The sequence below is a fragment of the Sebastes umbrosus genome, chromosome 17 (genome assembly GCF_015220745.1).
Source record: "Sebastes umbrosus isolate fSebUmb1 chromosome 17, fSebUmb1.pri, whole genome shotgun sequence".
In the NCBI taxonomy this organism is placed as follows: domain Eukaryota; kingdom Metazoa; phylum Chordata; class Actinopteri; order Perciformes; family Sebastidae; genus Sebastes; species Sebastes umbrosus.
Genome location: NC_051285.1, coordinates 25,094,221 through 25,110,402, shown reverse-complemented (window position 1 = coordinate 25,110,402; position 16,182 = coordinate 25,094,221). Strand labels below are relative to the sequence as shown.

At 40.6% G+C, this 16,182-nt stretch overlaps 1 protein-coding gene across 3 annotated transcripts in view; it reads left to right on the top strand.

Annotated features, from left to right (window-relative positions):
• LOC119475565 (vacuole membrane protein 1-like) overlaps positions 1-16,182 on the top strand; it is a 66,582-nt gene that overhangs the window by 2,722 nt on the left and 47,678 nt on the right. For 2 of the 3 annotated variants that reach the window (XM_037748397.1, XM_037748395.1), the window contains exons 2-5: positions 318-421; positions 620-758; positions 5,814-5,904; positions 7,439-7,549. In XM_037748397.1, coding sequence (XP_037604325.1) covers positions 331-421; positions 620-758; positions 5,814-5,904; positions 7,439-7,549 — 432 coding nt within the window. In that variant the 5' untranslated portion in view covers positions 318-330. Of the gene's footprint in view, positions 1-314; positions 422-619; positions 759-5,813; positions 5,905-7,438; positions 7,550-16,182 lie in introns of all 3 variants that reach the window. The other variant, XM_037748396.1, reaches the window with a different exon arrangement.

The window sequence follows — 16,182 nt, the reverse complement described above, 5'->3', positions numbered from 1 at the left end:
GTGTGTAGATCTCTTCTTTGAGGAAATGTAATGAGGAAACAAAAAGCAAAATCTTGTCCTTTACTCTTTCACCCAATATTCACACCGTTCCTTCCCTTATTGGGTTACCTGTAATCTGAAGGATGCAGGAACACACAGGCTGGGTAGATGGTGTGTTGGAATGTGTATAAAGACGATGTTTTAGTGTGTAGAGTGTTTGGTGTTGTTGTGCATAAGTTTGTATTTTATTTGGGCCTGTGTCAGTATCAGATTTGGCAAGCAGTGTAGGGTATGGAGTGTGTGATTCTGAGCTGCAAGCCTGTCTCTTTTCTCAGCAGGACTCCTTCCTGCATGGTGAATGAGATGGCAGAGTGTGGGGCCGAAGGTGAACTGCCCCAGAGGCGTCTTGGGGTCAAGAAACAGCCAAATGGAGAGCTGACCGGTAAAAACAAAAGACACCTAATATACAGCAGAGTAATAGATCAAACCCATTAAAGATACTTATATTATTAGTGCACCAAGTACTAAAATGTGTCTGAAATATTCGCATGATTTCATCATTTTTCTATTTAAAAATGTTAATTCCTCATATGTTTATTTGTGTGTGTACTTGCCATACCAACCCACGCTGCGCGGCTAGACTCAGAGCTGTCTGTGGATGACAGGAAACAGAGGGAGCGGGAGGAGCGTGAGACTCTGGTGTTATGGAAGAAACCTCTGCTCACCCTCCACTACTTCACTCTGGAGCTGCTCATCACCCTTAAAGAGTTTCTATTGAGGTGAGACCACAGGGTGGGATGCAACCTCCCCCCAAAGCTCTACCCTTTTTCCGCAGAATTGCACCTGTTTCCTCTATTTTCCATATCATAAATGAATGTCAGTAAAAGTTTACCCCAGAATTTAGAGATTCAAAACTATATTGATGTTGAACATTTTAGTGAGAAACTTAAGAAGATAACAAAGTATTTATTGAACTTCAGTAGGTAGAATGTTTTTGGCATCATTGGACAAAAAATCCATAATAACATTTCAGCATATTGTAATTCAAGTGTTCTGAGAGAAAACTACACTTCTGCATCTCCTCTTGGCTCTGTTTTCAGGCTTTAAAAAATCTTTGGCCAATCACAGGTCATTTAAGAGAGAGAGAGTTTCTATTGGCTGTTCATTCAACGGAGGCAGCTGTCAATCACTCGCAAACTCCGATCAAGCGGTCAAACTAGGCAGCGCTGATCAAATATGAGGCACATGATTTTTTTTCAGATTACCTGTCTCATGCACTACTGTCAGGATATAGTGACCGTTTTATTAAAAATTACTTTTTTTTAATCATATTTGCTCCAATTCTACCTACTGCTGCTTTAAGACGTGATGTCTGTGTGTTTGGTTATACTACCCTATAAATTTAAATGCCGGCTTGCGTGAGAAAGCAGCATATAAATAAGGATTTTAGTATGTATTATTCATGTGTTGATGCCACTATAGTGCAGACAGCAGATAAGCAGTGTTTTTGTGATGTAAGTTGTATTTATAGAGGTGCTAGTGCTGCTTGTCACAGGCAAAAAGATGATATGATCGTTGTGAAAAAAATAGCTATCACACACTCTCTACCTCGCACGCACACAGAGCTCGAAACACTCATATATAACCAGACAGGAGGTGACCTTGATTTCTTCAGTGTTATCAACCCAGAAGGCCTTCTCCCTCATAGTTTAGTCTTCAGTCAGACGCCTAATGGAGCCTATAATGCAGCACAAAGGATTTGCTTATCTTTTTTTCCCCCTCATAACTCCTCATCCTTACTGCTGGTGGAGCTAGCAAGGTCTTTCCACCTCGCCGACTGATGTCACCTCACCCACAAAAGCAAGAGCATCAGACCAGACACGAGAGTTTGCTTTGATGACAAAATTCCCCGCGCTGCAGCACAACATGTCTCTTACACACCTAATAATCTTTGTTGACACAGAGGGCCCAGAAGAAGGTCAGAGTGTACGCACAGGGAGGCCTTTGTGGTTAAGTGTGTGAGGACAACGTGTTTATTTTCTAAACTACAAGAGGATGTGGTGAACCGCAAGCACCACGAGCCATGTTCTGACTGAGAGAAGCTGCTGTTCACCGACACTCAAAAACACATGGTGTTGTAACTGCTGCAGGGGGGTACATGCGAGCACATTACGAGCGCACGGAGAAGTTTATCCTAAACGTTGATAGAAGTGGGTTGTAATTTATAGCACATGCACAGGGAGTCCTCGGGGCTCTGCACTTGTTTTGCTTAAGATGTAAATGGGGATGATGCTTGTGTAACAAAGGGAGGATTGGGATGGGGGTATGTGAGAGAGACTATTTTGTCAGAAATCATTGTGGTCAAATTACTGTTAATTCTGCATTTAAAAAGCATATAGATGTCTGATACAGTCTGTGCTGCCCATTAGAGACCAGTTTGCAGACATTCCTGTGTGAGAAAGCTAAGGACTAATATTCCAGTATGATATATAGTCAATTCAGCCTACTGAAAGCATTTCTCTATCAACAGTAAACAGTTTTTTTTGCGCACACACTGCATGTTGCTGGTGTTGTTACATCTGGTTAAATATTTTAAAGATCAAAATGCTATCTTTTTATTAATCGCAATGTATTTGGTTTTTGGCTGAACCATCTTGGTTTTGTAGGCCATTTGATTCTCAGTGAAGCCACACATTACAACATCAGGAAGTTGAGCAAGGTGTGTCGTCTTTCTTATCTCGTCACTGAACAGCAACAGCACAGCACAGCACACCACAGGGTTAACTGATTCCTTCCGCCACAGGCACTATTTTATGTGCGTATGTGTGTCATAGGTGCAGTGCTGCCTGAGCGCACAGGTGTTGTGTCGAGTACTGTTTCCCATCGATATGTGTGTCCCCCTGGAATGACGCTACGACACTTTTTTTTTTTCTCCAAGTGAAGAAATCGAATATTCACAGTTAATCCGGTTGAAATTCATATGCATTATTAAAGCGCTTGCAGATTCAATCATCAATTAAAGCTGCGAGCAGCGATGTACGGGCCCTCGCACCTTCACGTGCATCGGGGGTACTGGGGGGACGCCCATTGACGCAGCCAGGCATAATGAAACCAGAACTCTGATGAACGCAATGACGCCTGCCACAAGACTCTACCACAAACGGTTCAGGAGTTATGAAAGGGGGCGTGGTTAACGTCTTGGGACGGGGCTATGAGTATATTTTGCATGTACATGTCCTCCCCATTTTAATAGATTTTCATCTTTAAGGACTTAAGATGGTCCTGACCAAATTTCAAGTTGATCCGATTAAATCTGTTTGGAGGAGTTTGATAAAGTACACGGCCTATAAAAAGCCAAAAATGGGCGAAAATTGAACATTCAATTAAAAATGTCTGACTTCCTGTTGAGTTTTGGGCATACCTCCAAGAGGCTTTTTTGTGCGTCTCCACATGTTACATCCGTCTGCCAAATTTCATACATGTAGGTGAAACAGGAGCGCGGGGCTAAATTTTTCCAATTTTCTAGGGGGCGCTAGCGAGCCATTTTCCAATACCTGAGCCCGAGACCCTTAAAATATCAAATTTTTGATAAGTGACTGATAAGTGTTCCAAGTTTAACAACTTTTTGAGCATTTGAAGGCCGTCAAAAAGGCGATTCATTTGCATGTTAAAGAATAATCCTTACAATTTCAATAGGGCCTTCGCTGGCCCGACGTTGTCGGTGCCCCGGCCCTAATAAAGCGTATGCCATGTTAGAGAGGCAATACAAACAAATGAAATGGTCAAAGTTGTCATATTGGCATTTAAGGTGTGTTGTAGTGATGTGTTGTTCACAAACGAGCTGGTTCAAAGAGCCGGCTCTTTTAAGTGAACGATAAGAGCCGGCTCCCGTCTGAGAGCCGTTTTTTTTCTTCTTTTCTTTAATTAATTCAAGGCAGAAAGATAGGACGATCTTCTCCGCGCCACAGGCACTCCATGCACTGACTGTGACTTAATGTTGTGTTAATGACGTCCGTGCGACCAATCAGGTGATGACAGACAAGGATCATACCATCAAGCAGGGAGGGTCGGCGCGCTGACGGTCTACAGGTACAGAGCAGGAGGGGGATGAGGAGAGAAAGAGAGAGAGGAGTGTGATGCGTGAATAGCAGACAAGATGAGTGACAGTCGGAAACGAAGCAGAATGTAAAATAACGGCATTCTGGAAATTATAAGGTTTAGTATAATCGTATTGAATAATTTAAGTGATATATGTGCAAACATACTAAAAAAAAGGTCAAAACAGCGCTAAATTTGGCTGAATTACAAAAGGCAGAAGTGGTAAAACGAAGGTGCTGGAAGAGCCGGCTCTTCTTGGTGAGCTGAGCCAAAAGATCTGGATCACTAAAAAGAGCCTGAATTCCCCTCACTGATGGAAAGGAGGCTGGGTCACATGCGGACATGGTAGTTTGAAGTCATGTTAGAAGTCCACATGTAAGTAAGATAAAAACACAAGTAACGTTAGCTCTCCTATGCGTTACTTAAGTAACGTTAGAGTACTTAGCGTTAGTTACTTTAAATGAGTTAGGACTTGTTGCACACACAGGTAGCTGGCTAAGTAGCTGACGCTAGGTGTTATGTCGAAGTCTGTTCCCTGTTGAATAGTGTGTCACTCCTGTTAAAATGAGGCAAATAAATAAATAAATGACTCAATAACTCATTAAATGCAGAAAAAATTATATTAAAAATAAATGTAGCCATTAATTGATCAATTTTTAAAATGTGACTTAAATTCTTTATTTATTTACCTTTTTATTAATTCCCTTAATTATTTACTCTTCTGTTTAATTTTCCCTTTTATTTATATATATGGTATTTATTTTTGTATGTATGTATTGATTTATATATATATATTCTGAAAGCAATCAAATTGCATTGGGGCGACAGGCAATAAGCCCTACAGAATTATTAATTTTCCCTTTTATTTATTTATTTATTTATTTATATGATATTTATTTTTGTATGTATTGATTTATGTATATATATGTATATATATATATGTGTATATATATATATATATATATGTGTGTATATATATATACATATATATGTGTGTATATATATATATATATATATATATGTATGTGTGTGTGTATATTCTGCAAGCAATCAAATTGCAGTTGGGTGACAGGCAATAAGCCCTACAGAATTATTCTGTCTGCTTTCATAGCCAAAGGCTTAAGGCTCAAATATTGTTGTTATCCTACACTCGGAGCACTTGACATTGCAAGCATGGGGCTGTCCCCACATAGCGGCCTCTCAAGCCCAATTTAAACACTATTGTAAAACTATTATATCCAGCCACTGACCTTAAAATTGTATAATAATGATGAATAACAGCAGCGACCAAGGATATGCCATGCATTAATCAAGAATTATATTAATTTCTAAATGACTGTATTTTTCTGTTGCCAGCAGGTGGAGCTTTGCCCCACTTGCCCTATGTGACCCTTTGCATCTAAGTGTATTACCCACATGACTATTATCCTATTGAGAACATGCTGCTCCTGTTTGTGAAGCCTGTAATTGTAGTGGCTTGATTCGTTTCCAGCAGATGTCTCTCTCCCCCAAAGTTGAAATGAAAATGATGTCCTCTCTCCATCAAAGAATTCCTTTCCTTTCACTCATACTTCCTCACTCGTGCTTCTAATGATTACTCATCTTTTTTCATCTGCCCTCACAATTTGTCCTCCCTACTCACCATCTTTCTCCCCGTCTTGTATACCATTCACCTCTGCTCCTCACATTTGCATCCATAATTTTCTCCCTTTATTTTCTTCTTCTCTTTCACTCAGGCTCTGGCAGCAAAGACAGACAGTGTTTGGCCTGCTGATCCTGCTTCTCCTCCTCTCCATTGCCTACTGTATTGAAGGAACACACCAGAAGGTGACTGAATACTCTGAATATTTTCATAGTACATTATAAACTTACTTTGGGTGCTGTGGAGGGTCACCACCTGAACTCTGTTCTTCCACCTTGTTAGGCTGACATAAATCATAAAAAGTCTTTTATGGGTCTTTTAAGAGAGAGTATAATTTAATGTATTTTTCTTTCTGTGGTGGTTGCTTGCCTTATAAGTATGCAGTGCAGGTTTCAGTTTCCTACCATTTTCACCACTATAACACTGAATGTAAAACACACATACTTGGGGTGACTGTAGCTCAGGAAGTAGAGCGGCACGGGTATTTTCATCAAAGGGTCGGTGGTTTGATCCCATGTTCCTCCTGTCCACAGATTGAAGTGTCCTTTTGCAAGACACTCAAGCAGCACCAGCACTTTGTCCTACTAAGGCTGAAAAGTGCTATTTAATGCAGTCCATTTACTATTCATTTAGGTCCTGCATAGCGATATGGGTGATTAAGTCTGACCATGGTGTGACTGTCCCTCATAGTTGTCGGCACAGAGATTGGGATTCGCACCGTAGGAACACGAGACTGTGCCTGTGAGAGGATATTTGCATGAAGTGTGTGCTTGTGTGAGTGTGCCTACATCACGTTTGTTTAATTATTAACTTCCCACAAAGCCCAGTTGTACCTGCTAATTTCTTATGTCCACAGGGCTGCTGGAGCTGTTACTGTAAACCACAGCAGACTTATGTAATAATAGATCTTATTAGAACCATTCCCCTTTGTTTTTTTCTCCACTTTTTGTATTTTTCCTGACATGTGCTGTAGTATTTGGAAACCCACTGCCCTTTTTTTTCATATGCAGAGACTCAGAAGTTTTGTAAACAGTTCTCAATAGGCCATGGCTGGCACTGCACTTCCCAGCAAAGTGTTGTTTTTGTTTTTTGCTGGGTTTCCTGGGAAATGAAGTCTTCGATCAGAGCCTCCCCCACTTCCCACCACCCCTCAGTCCCCTCCCTTCTTCCCGTAATCTACACACTCCATGCTTCCTCCTAAAAACCTGCCTTGGCTCGAGGGAGGAGGAGGTGTAAGCCCAGTGATAGATGGAGTGATAGTGGCGGATTAACAGGAGGAAGAGGAACATAGAGAGATAGAGAGATAGAGAGATAGAGAGAGAGATCTTGGCTTGCCTTTACTTTACTAGTTGTGTAAGAGCTGGCTGCCACCAAAAAGAATAATGGTGCTGTTCTTCTGTCAGTGTGCTGAACACTCCTACCCTACGGCTGTGTCCTCTAAACTCAACAACAACCTCTGTCTCTAAAGGTCTCTCTCTCTCACTCTCTTCCTCTCTCCCTCTCTTTCTCTACCACTCACTTGCCCTCACCCACCCTTTTAGGTGCCCTCTGTTTTGCACACTTTCATTCTTGCACCTTCTTCTCTCACTGTGTCTCTCTTTCCCTCCCCTCCTCTCTCTCTGTATCCCCCCCTCCTCCACCCCCTTTCTTGTTTTCCCTCACACTCTGTGCATGTGTCTCTGCCATGTGGTTGACCGTCCCTCTCTCTGGCCTCTGCAGTATGTGCTCTACATGGAGAAGAAGACGCTGTGGTGCGCCTACTGGGTTGGCCTGGGCATCCTCTCCTCGGTGGGTCTTGGCACTGGCCTGCACACCTTCCTGCTTTACCTGGTAAGAAATGCAAAGTTTTCTGTGACTCCACGACAAAGTTGCCTGCCACTTTCACTGTGCACATGCACACTTATTCACTTGCCTGTGCATGTTTATGACTGAACTGAAAGTCAAACATTAGTAGATGATGGTGGTGGTGCAGTGACGCAGGTCTTAAAAAGGCTGTGTTGATGCTGTTGTTGTTAGTTTGTTGCTAAGGCTTTTAATAAGAGCATTATTAAAAGCTTTTTGGAGACTCCTTATGCATTTGCACATACGCACGTGAGTTAGTATGAGTTTTTGAGCGTGCATTTCAGAGAGGGGCGGAGATGAATAGAGGCTGTGGTAGCCACACTGTTTTGACAGGCAGTCTAGGAACAATCGCACTCACTGACCCCTCTGACTGAGTGCACATGAGGATAAAAACACACTCCCTCCCCCTCTCTGAGCTCTTTCTCTTTACTTTCTCTCCTGCTCCCCACTGTGTCACTCACTCTCACTTTCTCTTACACTCCTCATGCTCCTTCTCCTTTTAACATATCTCCTCTGCTTACAGTTTACTCCCCCCTTTCCTTCTCCCTTCTTCTTTTCTGTTTTTCCCCCCAAACTCCCTCCCTGTTTTGTTTTTTTTCAATATTATATTTATTGTTTTTTTGTTCATTTTAAAACAACAGAACAAACATTCACAAACGTCCCCAATAATAACATTGTCGGTACAAACAAAACTTAATAAACCTAATATTAATATAAAATAAGCCAGTATAGATACAGGAAAAACATATTATATACAAAAAAATATATATATATATAATATATACATATACGAAAACACATATACATATAATCAATTAAAAAAAAAAAATCAGTGTACAATTTAGTCCCCTCCCTGTTTTTGCTCAATTTCAGAGCATAGGGAGGTGTTGGGTCTCTACTGCTGATCAGATCAGGGTCCCAAAACATCTGCTTGTCTTCACTGCTCTGAGTCCATCTGTCATCAGGGAGTCCACTGTCGCACTTGTATGCCCTTACCCAGTGGAGCTGAACTGGAAACTTTGAAGTGCTCTGCCGTTTTTTAAAAGCCAAACTCTGGCGCTCCCAAATGTAATTTGAGAGTTATTTGCTACTCTCCCTTAGTGGCTCAGCTCACTTTTTTCAGAAGGATTTTAATGTAGGATGTCCCCATCTAGTGAGCGTGGCTGCTACTGCAGGTTGTGGTGTCACTGGGTTCATGACAGAACTTGGTGCTCCTTGCTGGAGCTGCTGTTGTGCATTTTTTATAGAGTTGGACTGATATTGCTTTTTTAAAGGCCGATACTGGTGCAGATCTTTTTGGATTTAATACTGATACATGATATTTTTGTGTAGATATTCAAATAATGAAAAAAATAATAATAATTTTACCTTGCCTCTAAATATGAATAATCTCACTTTTAAGTATTCCATATTTCCTACCGAATGGACTTCTTGTAGGGTGGAAATGCCTCTGAAACTGCATTTAGACCATGAAAGTGCTATAAGCAATGAAACATTACAGGCTTTTACAGAGTGACAGACCTGAACCTGTTGATGGCAACAGCTTGTCTACATTGGAATAAAGATGAATGCATTAAAAGAAAAGTAGTCTGTGGTCAGTGAGGATCATTTATCACTTTGAAGATTAATGTCTTTAATTGGCTGATAATGTCAGCCTGATATTAATTTTTTTTATATAAAGGGTAGCCTAAGATTAACCTTATTTATTTGTCTAACCAACCGTATTTGTTTATATAAAGAACCCTTTCTGATCTAGTATCTCATCCTCTCTTCAACTCTGAGCTTAAACCACAAGTAAGAAGCACAAAACTGACCTCAGAGAATTGTAATTACACATCTTCTTTTCTGTAGACGATTTAGTCGATTTCTGGGTTCTGACTGATATTTCTGATTTCTGACAGGAAAAAAAAACATTTAAGAATTTCTGTGGTAAGCGAACAGTGGCGAGTACCAGCAGACATGTTGTCCTGCTTTCAGGAACTAGGACTGGGTCAGTGATTATAAACTGGGTCAAACAAGTTCAGAACACTTAGTCAGAACTACAAGTCTAACACATGCAGCTTGGCCTTTCTGGCACTATTTTCTTTCCTGCCCTTAAGACTTAATAATATGCTAGAAATGAGAACTGAAGACGTCTGTGTTTACCAGGTCTTGACTTTGATTTACCCCCATGTCAACATTTGGAAAGAACACCACCACAGTTACTCTGTAAGTGGTATACAAGTGCACCACTAGAGATATACACCAGCTCAGGGTAGTGCCACAGTGAACGTTTATTGCACAGCTCCTCATCCAGTTTACAATTTGGTGAAACACCTTCATTGTATTTTCACTGCAGTAAACTTCCTGATTGTGAGGAGCAGAATTTTAAAAATCAGTCAGTTAAACAAGTATTTGACTGACTGACTTTGACTGGCAACGGCAACAGTTTTGATAATCAATTCATTATTTAAGTTTTTTTTTTAAAAGCAAAAATGGCCACAATTCCCTGGTTACAGCCTCTCAAATCTGAATAGTATAGTGTCTGGTTATCTTGCTCTTCTATGATAGTAAACTGACTTTCTTGCGGTTTTGGTCTGTTGGCCGGACAAAACGAGACTTCTGAAGACGTCACCCTGGGCTCTGGGAAATGTAATTGACAGTTTTCGATAATTTTTTACATTTTATAGACCAAACGACTAATTGAGAAAATAATCGGTATAGGCGAATAGACAATGAAAATCAATGTTATTTGCAGTCCCTCCTGATTTTATTTGGTAACAAAAATAATCATTAGCTGCACTTTATGTTTGTGACTGACCCAGTTCATTACTATTAACAGTCAGTAGAGGGTGCCAGTGGTTTTATAATGTCGATAAACCAGAAAAATCAGTGCAGACTTGCACTGAAATACTTAACATGTTGTTGTCGTTGTGTTTGATGCTTATAAATGATGTTTACATCATTATATTGATACCAAGTACTAAGATTTGTATACACAAAGACTACAGTTGAAGATTAATTTATTGTCTCCCTGGCGAAAATTGAAAAGACTATCAGATTATTGAAGAGCGTAGTGCACCATAAAACTACTAACAAATACATTTCACTGTACTCATTTTCCTATAACATTACATCAGCAGTTCTTTGGTATTCCCACCTCTTTGTAAGATGTTGAAAGGTGTGAGTACTAGCAGGACTAATAACCATTAAGGTCCTCTCTGTAGTGCTTTTTCTCACATGACATAACACATGACTGTGTTGTCATGTGACTTCCCCTACCTTCCCAGTTGTCATCAAGTGTCTGTCCTTTTTCAGACTTCTTTAAAGGACTCAACTTTTTTACTGAAGCTAATTTTTTTTCCATTTCCTTCAGTTATAGTAAACGTGTGGTCACTTTTTCTCTGCCCGACACAGTGTTGACTTCATTGAACTGGGCGGTGCTACATGCAAGGTTTCTGTTTAACCACTGTGAAATTGATATGACAATCATTTACAGCTAATAGGTGTTTTGTTAGAAATAAATGACCACACGTCACATATTAACAGCACACATCCTTAGTAGTTGGCGGGAGCAGTGAACATTATATTATGTGAACACTGCAGAGCCACCAACAGAGGGGGGTGCAGAGTCAGTAACATGCAAACCATCCCAGTCAATGAAACCAGAGCAGAAGTGGCAGCTCTCCTGTTCCCTGACATGGGCAATTGCTGCCCTGTGTCTTCCCACTGTGTTTGCGTCCCGCTGAGACTGCGGGAGTTCATTGTACACGGACAGGTTATTGGAGAAAGATAAAACCCTGCAACTCAGGCGTGGAGAAGGAAAAAAAGCACACTTCTTGGCACACTATCAAGTGTATTTTATCCAGCTGCTCTGAGGGAGGAGGTCGTGGGTGGGTGCTTATAATACAGACCATGAAAACAATAAAATCATGCAGGAGCACTGGCGAGATCTCATTTCATCAGGGGCTGTGGAGGCGAGGATCAGCACACACACATGCACACTTAACGCACACTGAGAGTTCTGCACCTGCGCATGTATCTGCCATAATGACTGTGAAGATCACAGTTATGAGTGGTACCGGCTTTCATCCCCACTTAGGTTTTTAAGTATTTGTTTTCTAGTGACAACTAGTGTCACTGCCCTCCATAAATCCTCTTTTAACTGAGAAGGGGTTAGCGATGAGTGTGACTCTTGAAAGCTTGGGAATGCTGTAAATATTTTAGAAGAGAGCTCATCTGAGTCATCCACCATTAAATTACTTTCAGTAATGGCTGTTGCCATTAAGTCATTATGGGCAGCATGAAAATTGTTGTGCTCAACGTTAAATCAACAGCAACAAAGAATTAAAGTCATTATAATTGAAGCCGCGCACGTTGCTGTTTACATAATAGCAACTAGGGTTTTTTTCTCTATCCGTCCTGGCTTTGTGCTGTTTTTTGAGTGAGAGGTGTACATGTTGTGTCTTTCTGGGAGCATGAATTTCAGCAGCCACTTGGGAACAGCAATCCCATGGGATGACAAAAATCTAACCATGTTTGTAGCGTGTTTATGACTCATGATTTACAGTGCCTTGTCTTTCAAAAAATAAACCCGTGGCTCATCTAAATAAAGGAACATTCTGTAGTTTTCTATATCTAGTTTCTTTTAGGATTGCTAAATTATAGGTTGCAGAGGAGGTTTGTGTAGAATATACAGATTTTCCCCAGCAAACCCCCTAAAATTAAGTTTTGGCTGTTGGCAATTACCAGGAGCACAGCTTTAATTAGCCCCAACTATCGCTGTAAGCGCAGAGCAGGTCTGAGAGTGTAGCTTCCACACACCGTCCCTGCGTTGTCGTTACCATCACACACACACACTGCTGCTCAGGTCCTTAAAGTTCTCCCGCTCATATGCCGTTGTACAGTTAAGTGCAGTCCGCCCACACATTCACAGTCTGACAAGAACATGTGGGTAAGGGAAACTCGGTCACAGCATGGCAGGGTATCAGACAAAGGACTGATGTGTGTGTGTGTGTGTCTCTGTGTGTGTGTGTGTGTGGTACACTACCCCTCACTCACCAGACCATTGTGTGTCTTCACAGTGACAAGCCTTGCTACAACCCCAGAAGCAAACAATGGGAGCACCTTCACGTTCACATAAACAGAAACCTGGTTGCTTTGTTTGAGTTGTGACTCACAACTCGGTCTGCATGACCTGGATTAAATGTTCCACTACTCATAAGTGTCACCTGACAAATGTTGATTAGAGAGTTGTTTATGAACTCGTAGCTGATAATGCTCCGGGCCGGCTCTTCAGAAATTGTGTGTGAATTTACTCTGATGGGTGTTGTGAACTTACTGTATATATAAACATTGATCCAGAATTGTCTTGACTTCCCTGTACATGCCTTCTGTGTCAAACGTGACTCGACATAGCACAATCGCTCCTCTGTTTGCCAATGTGAGAATTGATACCTTGCACGCATGTTACCCGGATCATGAGTGACACATCAGGATCAAGTTCAGTAGTTCTTTGAAAAGCTAAAAAGCTACTCTTGACTCACCGTTGGCTGGCAGTAACGGATCTCTCGCTTTAACTTCCACACCTCTTAAATTCAATTTGAAGCCATTCATTTTTAACTACATCTAGATAGTGTGTCAGAACTTTATCACTTGGGGGCAGTATTACTTACGCACCATAAAGATAAGTTGGTTGGGAATTTTTACACTGGTAAGTTATGGATCTGCAGCTGCTCGTGAGGGAAATCAAACTTTGGGTTTAAATATAAAAATACCACAAACGGGCTTTTACTTCCTTTGGCAAAAAAAAAAAGAAGAGGAAAAAGAAACAGCACAAATGCTATGATTTTTAAGTAATTCAATTTCTCCCTCATAATGTTGGAGACATGGATCTGCCCTAATGTCTTGTGACTTATTCATCTTCACCAAACTCCTTCAAAGATGAATACCAGAGAGATGTGTAAACAGGGGCTTTGTGTCTGTGGTGTTTCTAATGGCTTCTCAGCCTTACAGTAACTGTCACACCTCAGCCATCCGAGGCATGCGTCTGTCTGTCTGTGTCTCGGAGGCCCCAGGAGTCCTGTTAATACCAAGTACAATAACCATTCACTCTGAAAGACATTCACTCATTCACACACACACACACACACACACACATACACACAAACACACACACCACAGGAAGCAAATCCCAGGCCAAAGTGGGCTTAGTGTGTAGCCCGTTGGTTACGGCACAACCCTGCCAGAACAAGCCAAACCTGACCAGACCAAACCAGAGCGCTGCTGGCAGACTGCAGGTGGTTAGGTTATTTGAAGCATAGTTTTGTTATGACATTCTACCGTAAAGGTCACTCAGTGCTTTTCTGTTACCCATCACACCATCACACACCCTAAGGTGTGTCTGTGTAGGGGTCTCTGCTTCAGCCCTCTTTTTATCCTGATGGTGTTTTTATGGGGACCAACATTTTGTTCTCCTGCAGTAGTTTTAGTTGACCAAATAAAACACACTCAAAGAAGGAATGTACATCCATTTTACTTTGATGTAATTCATCCAAAGCATCATCACATTTAAAGATAATGTAAGATGCATCAGCTTATATAATTGATGTTTTAGATTTTAAATAAAGATTACGTTTATCCATTATAATCTGTTAAAAACGTTAATTATTTTTGTAGTGTAGAATTAAAATTCTAATTTCTATACATATTATGTGATCTATGTTTTATGCTTATTTTACATTTTTGTGTAAATATTGATTAAGCACAGTTCAGGTTTATTTCACTTAGGGGGTTTTCTTGCGTAGAGGAATATTTGGCATCCCCCCAGAGAGGTTCAAGCCAACACCAAAGGAAAATCACCCCTGCCAAAATGATAAAAAAAAAAGAAATTAAACAGTTTTGTTAATCTGGGTTTCATATAGGGCTGCAACTAATGATTATTTTCATTGTCGATTAATTATTATTATATATATATATATATATTATATTTTATTTATACATATATATTATTATTTTCTTGATTAACCAAATGTTGTTTGGTCTATAAAATGTCAGAAAATGGTGAAAAATGACGATCCGTGTTTCCCAAAGCCCAGGATGACGTCCTCTAATGTCTTTTTTTGTCCACAACTCAAAGATGTTCAGTTTACTGTCATAGAGGAGTAAAGAACCCAACAAATTGTTCACATTTAAAAAGTTGAAATCAGAGAATTTTACTTTTTTTTCTCAAAAAATTACTCAAACTGATTTATTGATTATCAAAATAGTTGGTGATTAATTTAATAGTTGACAACTAATCGATTCATCAATTAATTGTTGCAGCTCTAGTTTCATTTACTCAAGCATAATGTACATTTTGTTCATCAAATGGTCACGAATAACAGGAAAATGCATAGATTTCTATCAAATAAGGTAACACAGATTCATTGCCTTTACTGTACATTGACCCATCATGCTTACTGTCGTACGTAGTCACCCCCCAAGGTCCATTCTGAGCCAGGAAAAACCCTGTCACATCAAATAATTCCTGGTTCACTCAGAAACGTGTCATTTTCCACCTACATATTTGAACTGGTAGTTTCCTGGTCAGATAAGGTTAGCAGAAAAAAAAATTAACTGGTTGTGAGAACATATTTTATCGATAATGATGATTTGTGAAAGACTCAATTGTTAACTCCTACTCAGTAAAGTCATTGCAAATTAACATTTACATTTAATTTCCCTTTTATCATGTGAACAGGGAGGTTATTGTATTTGCTTCTGTAAGTCCTGAACTTCCACATTAGATATAAAGTCAGTTTCAAATAGTTTTGATTTAAATGAGTGTTATCTTTCGAGTGAATAATCCATCGCTCAGTGGGGGGTCAGAGTGAGTGTGTCTGTCTGCTAGTCAGGGTGAGGTTTCTGAACATGAAGTCATATGGTGAAACCACACGGATAAATCACTGGGACCAGCCCCTCAAACCTCCAGCATCTCACGGTCCGTGTGTGTGGTTGCTTACCACCCACTTCTAAACCCCCCCTGCTCCATCACTGGCCCCAGTTCAGCGTTCTCTTACCTCCCTCAGAGATCCTGACCAGGGCTTCTTCATAACGAACTAACCTCTTATGTTTGTCCTGCTTTGCCCCCAGCAGTCTCCCACTGTAAGAGGCGGTTAACAGGTTATGCTAGCCGGACCATGTCTAATGTGCTCAAATGGGCCTTGACAACCACAGCGACCTGTTAATGACTGGACCGTCCTGTGGTCGTGGTCACTGAGAACTGGTCAGTTTATGGTCACCCATTAATGTCTGGTTTGGGGCTTGGGAAGCTACTACATTTGCCACCATAAACTAACAAGGGGAGGCCATGCCATGACTGGTGGCAGGGACGATTATGGGCTGCATCTGCCAGGGTCTCATGATTAAAAACACTAAATTAGGGATTGTATAATTTCCTAACACAATTTGTGGCAATTTGGGCAATTTAAAGTGTAGTCCAATACACAATATTTAAATTAGGAGGGTATGCAGGGACAGGTATCAGTGTTTTTATACCTCCATGCTGGCAACAGCCGTGGCTGGAGGCATTTTGTTTTTTGGTTTATCCTCCGTCTGTTCGTCTGTACGTACCATTCTCTGATCGCGATATCTCAGGAACA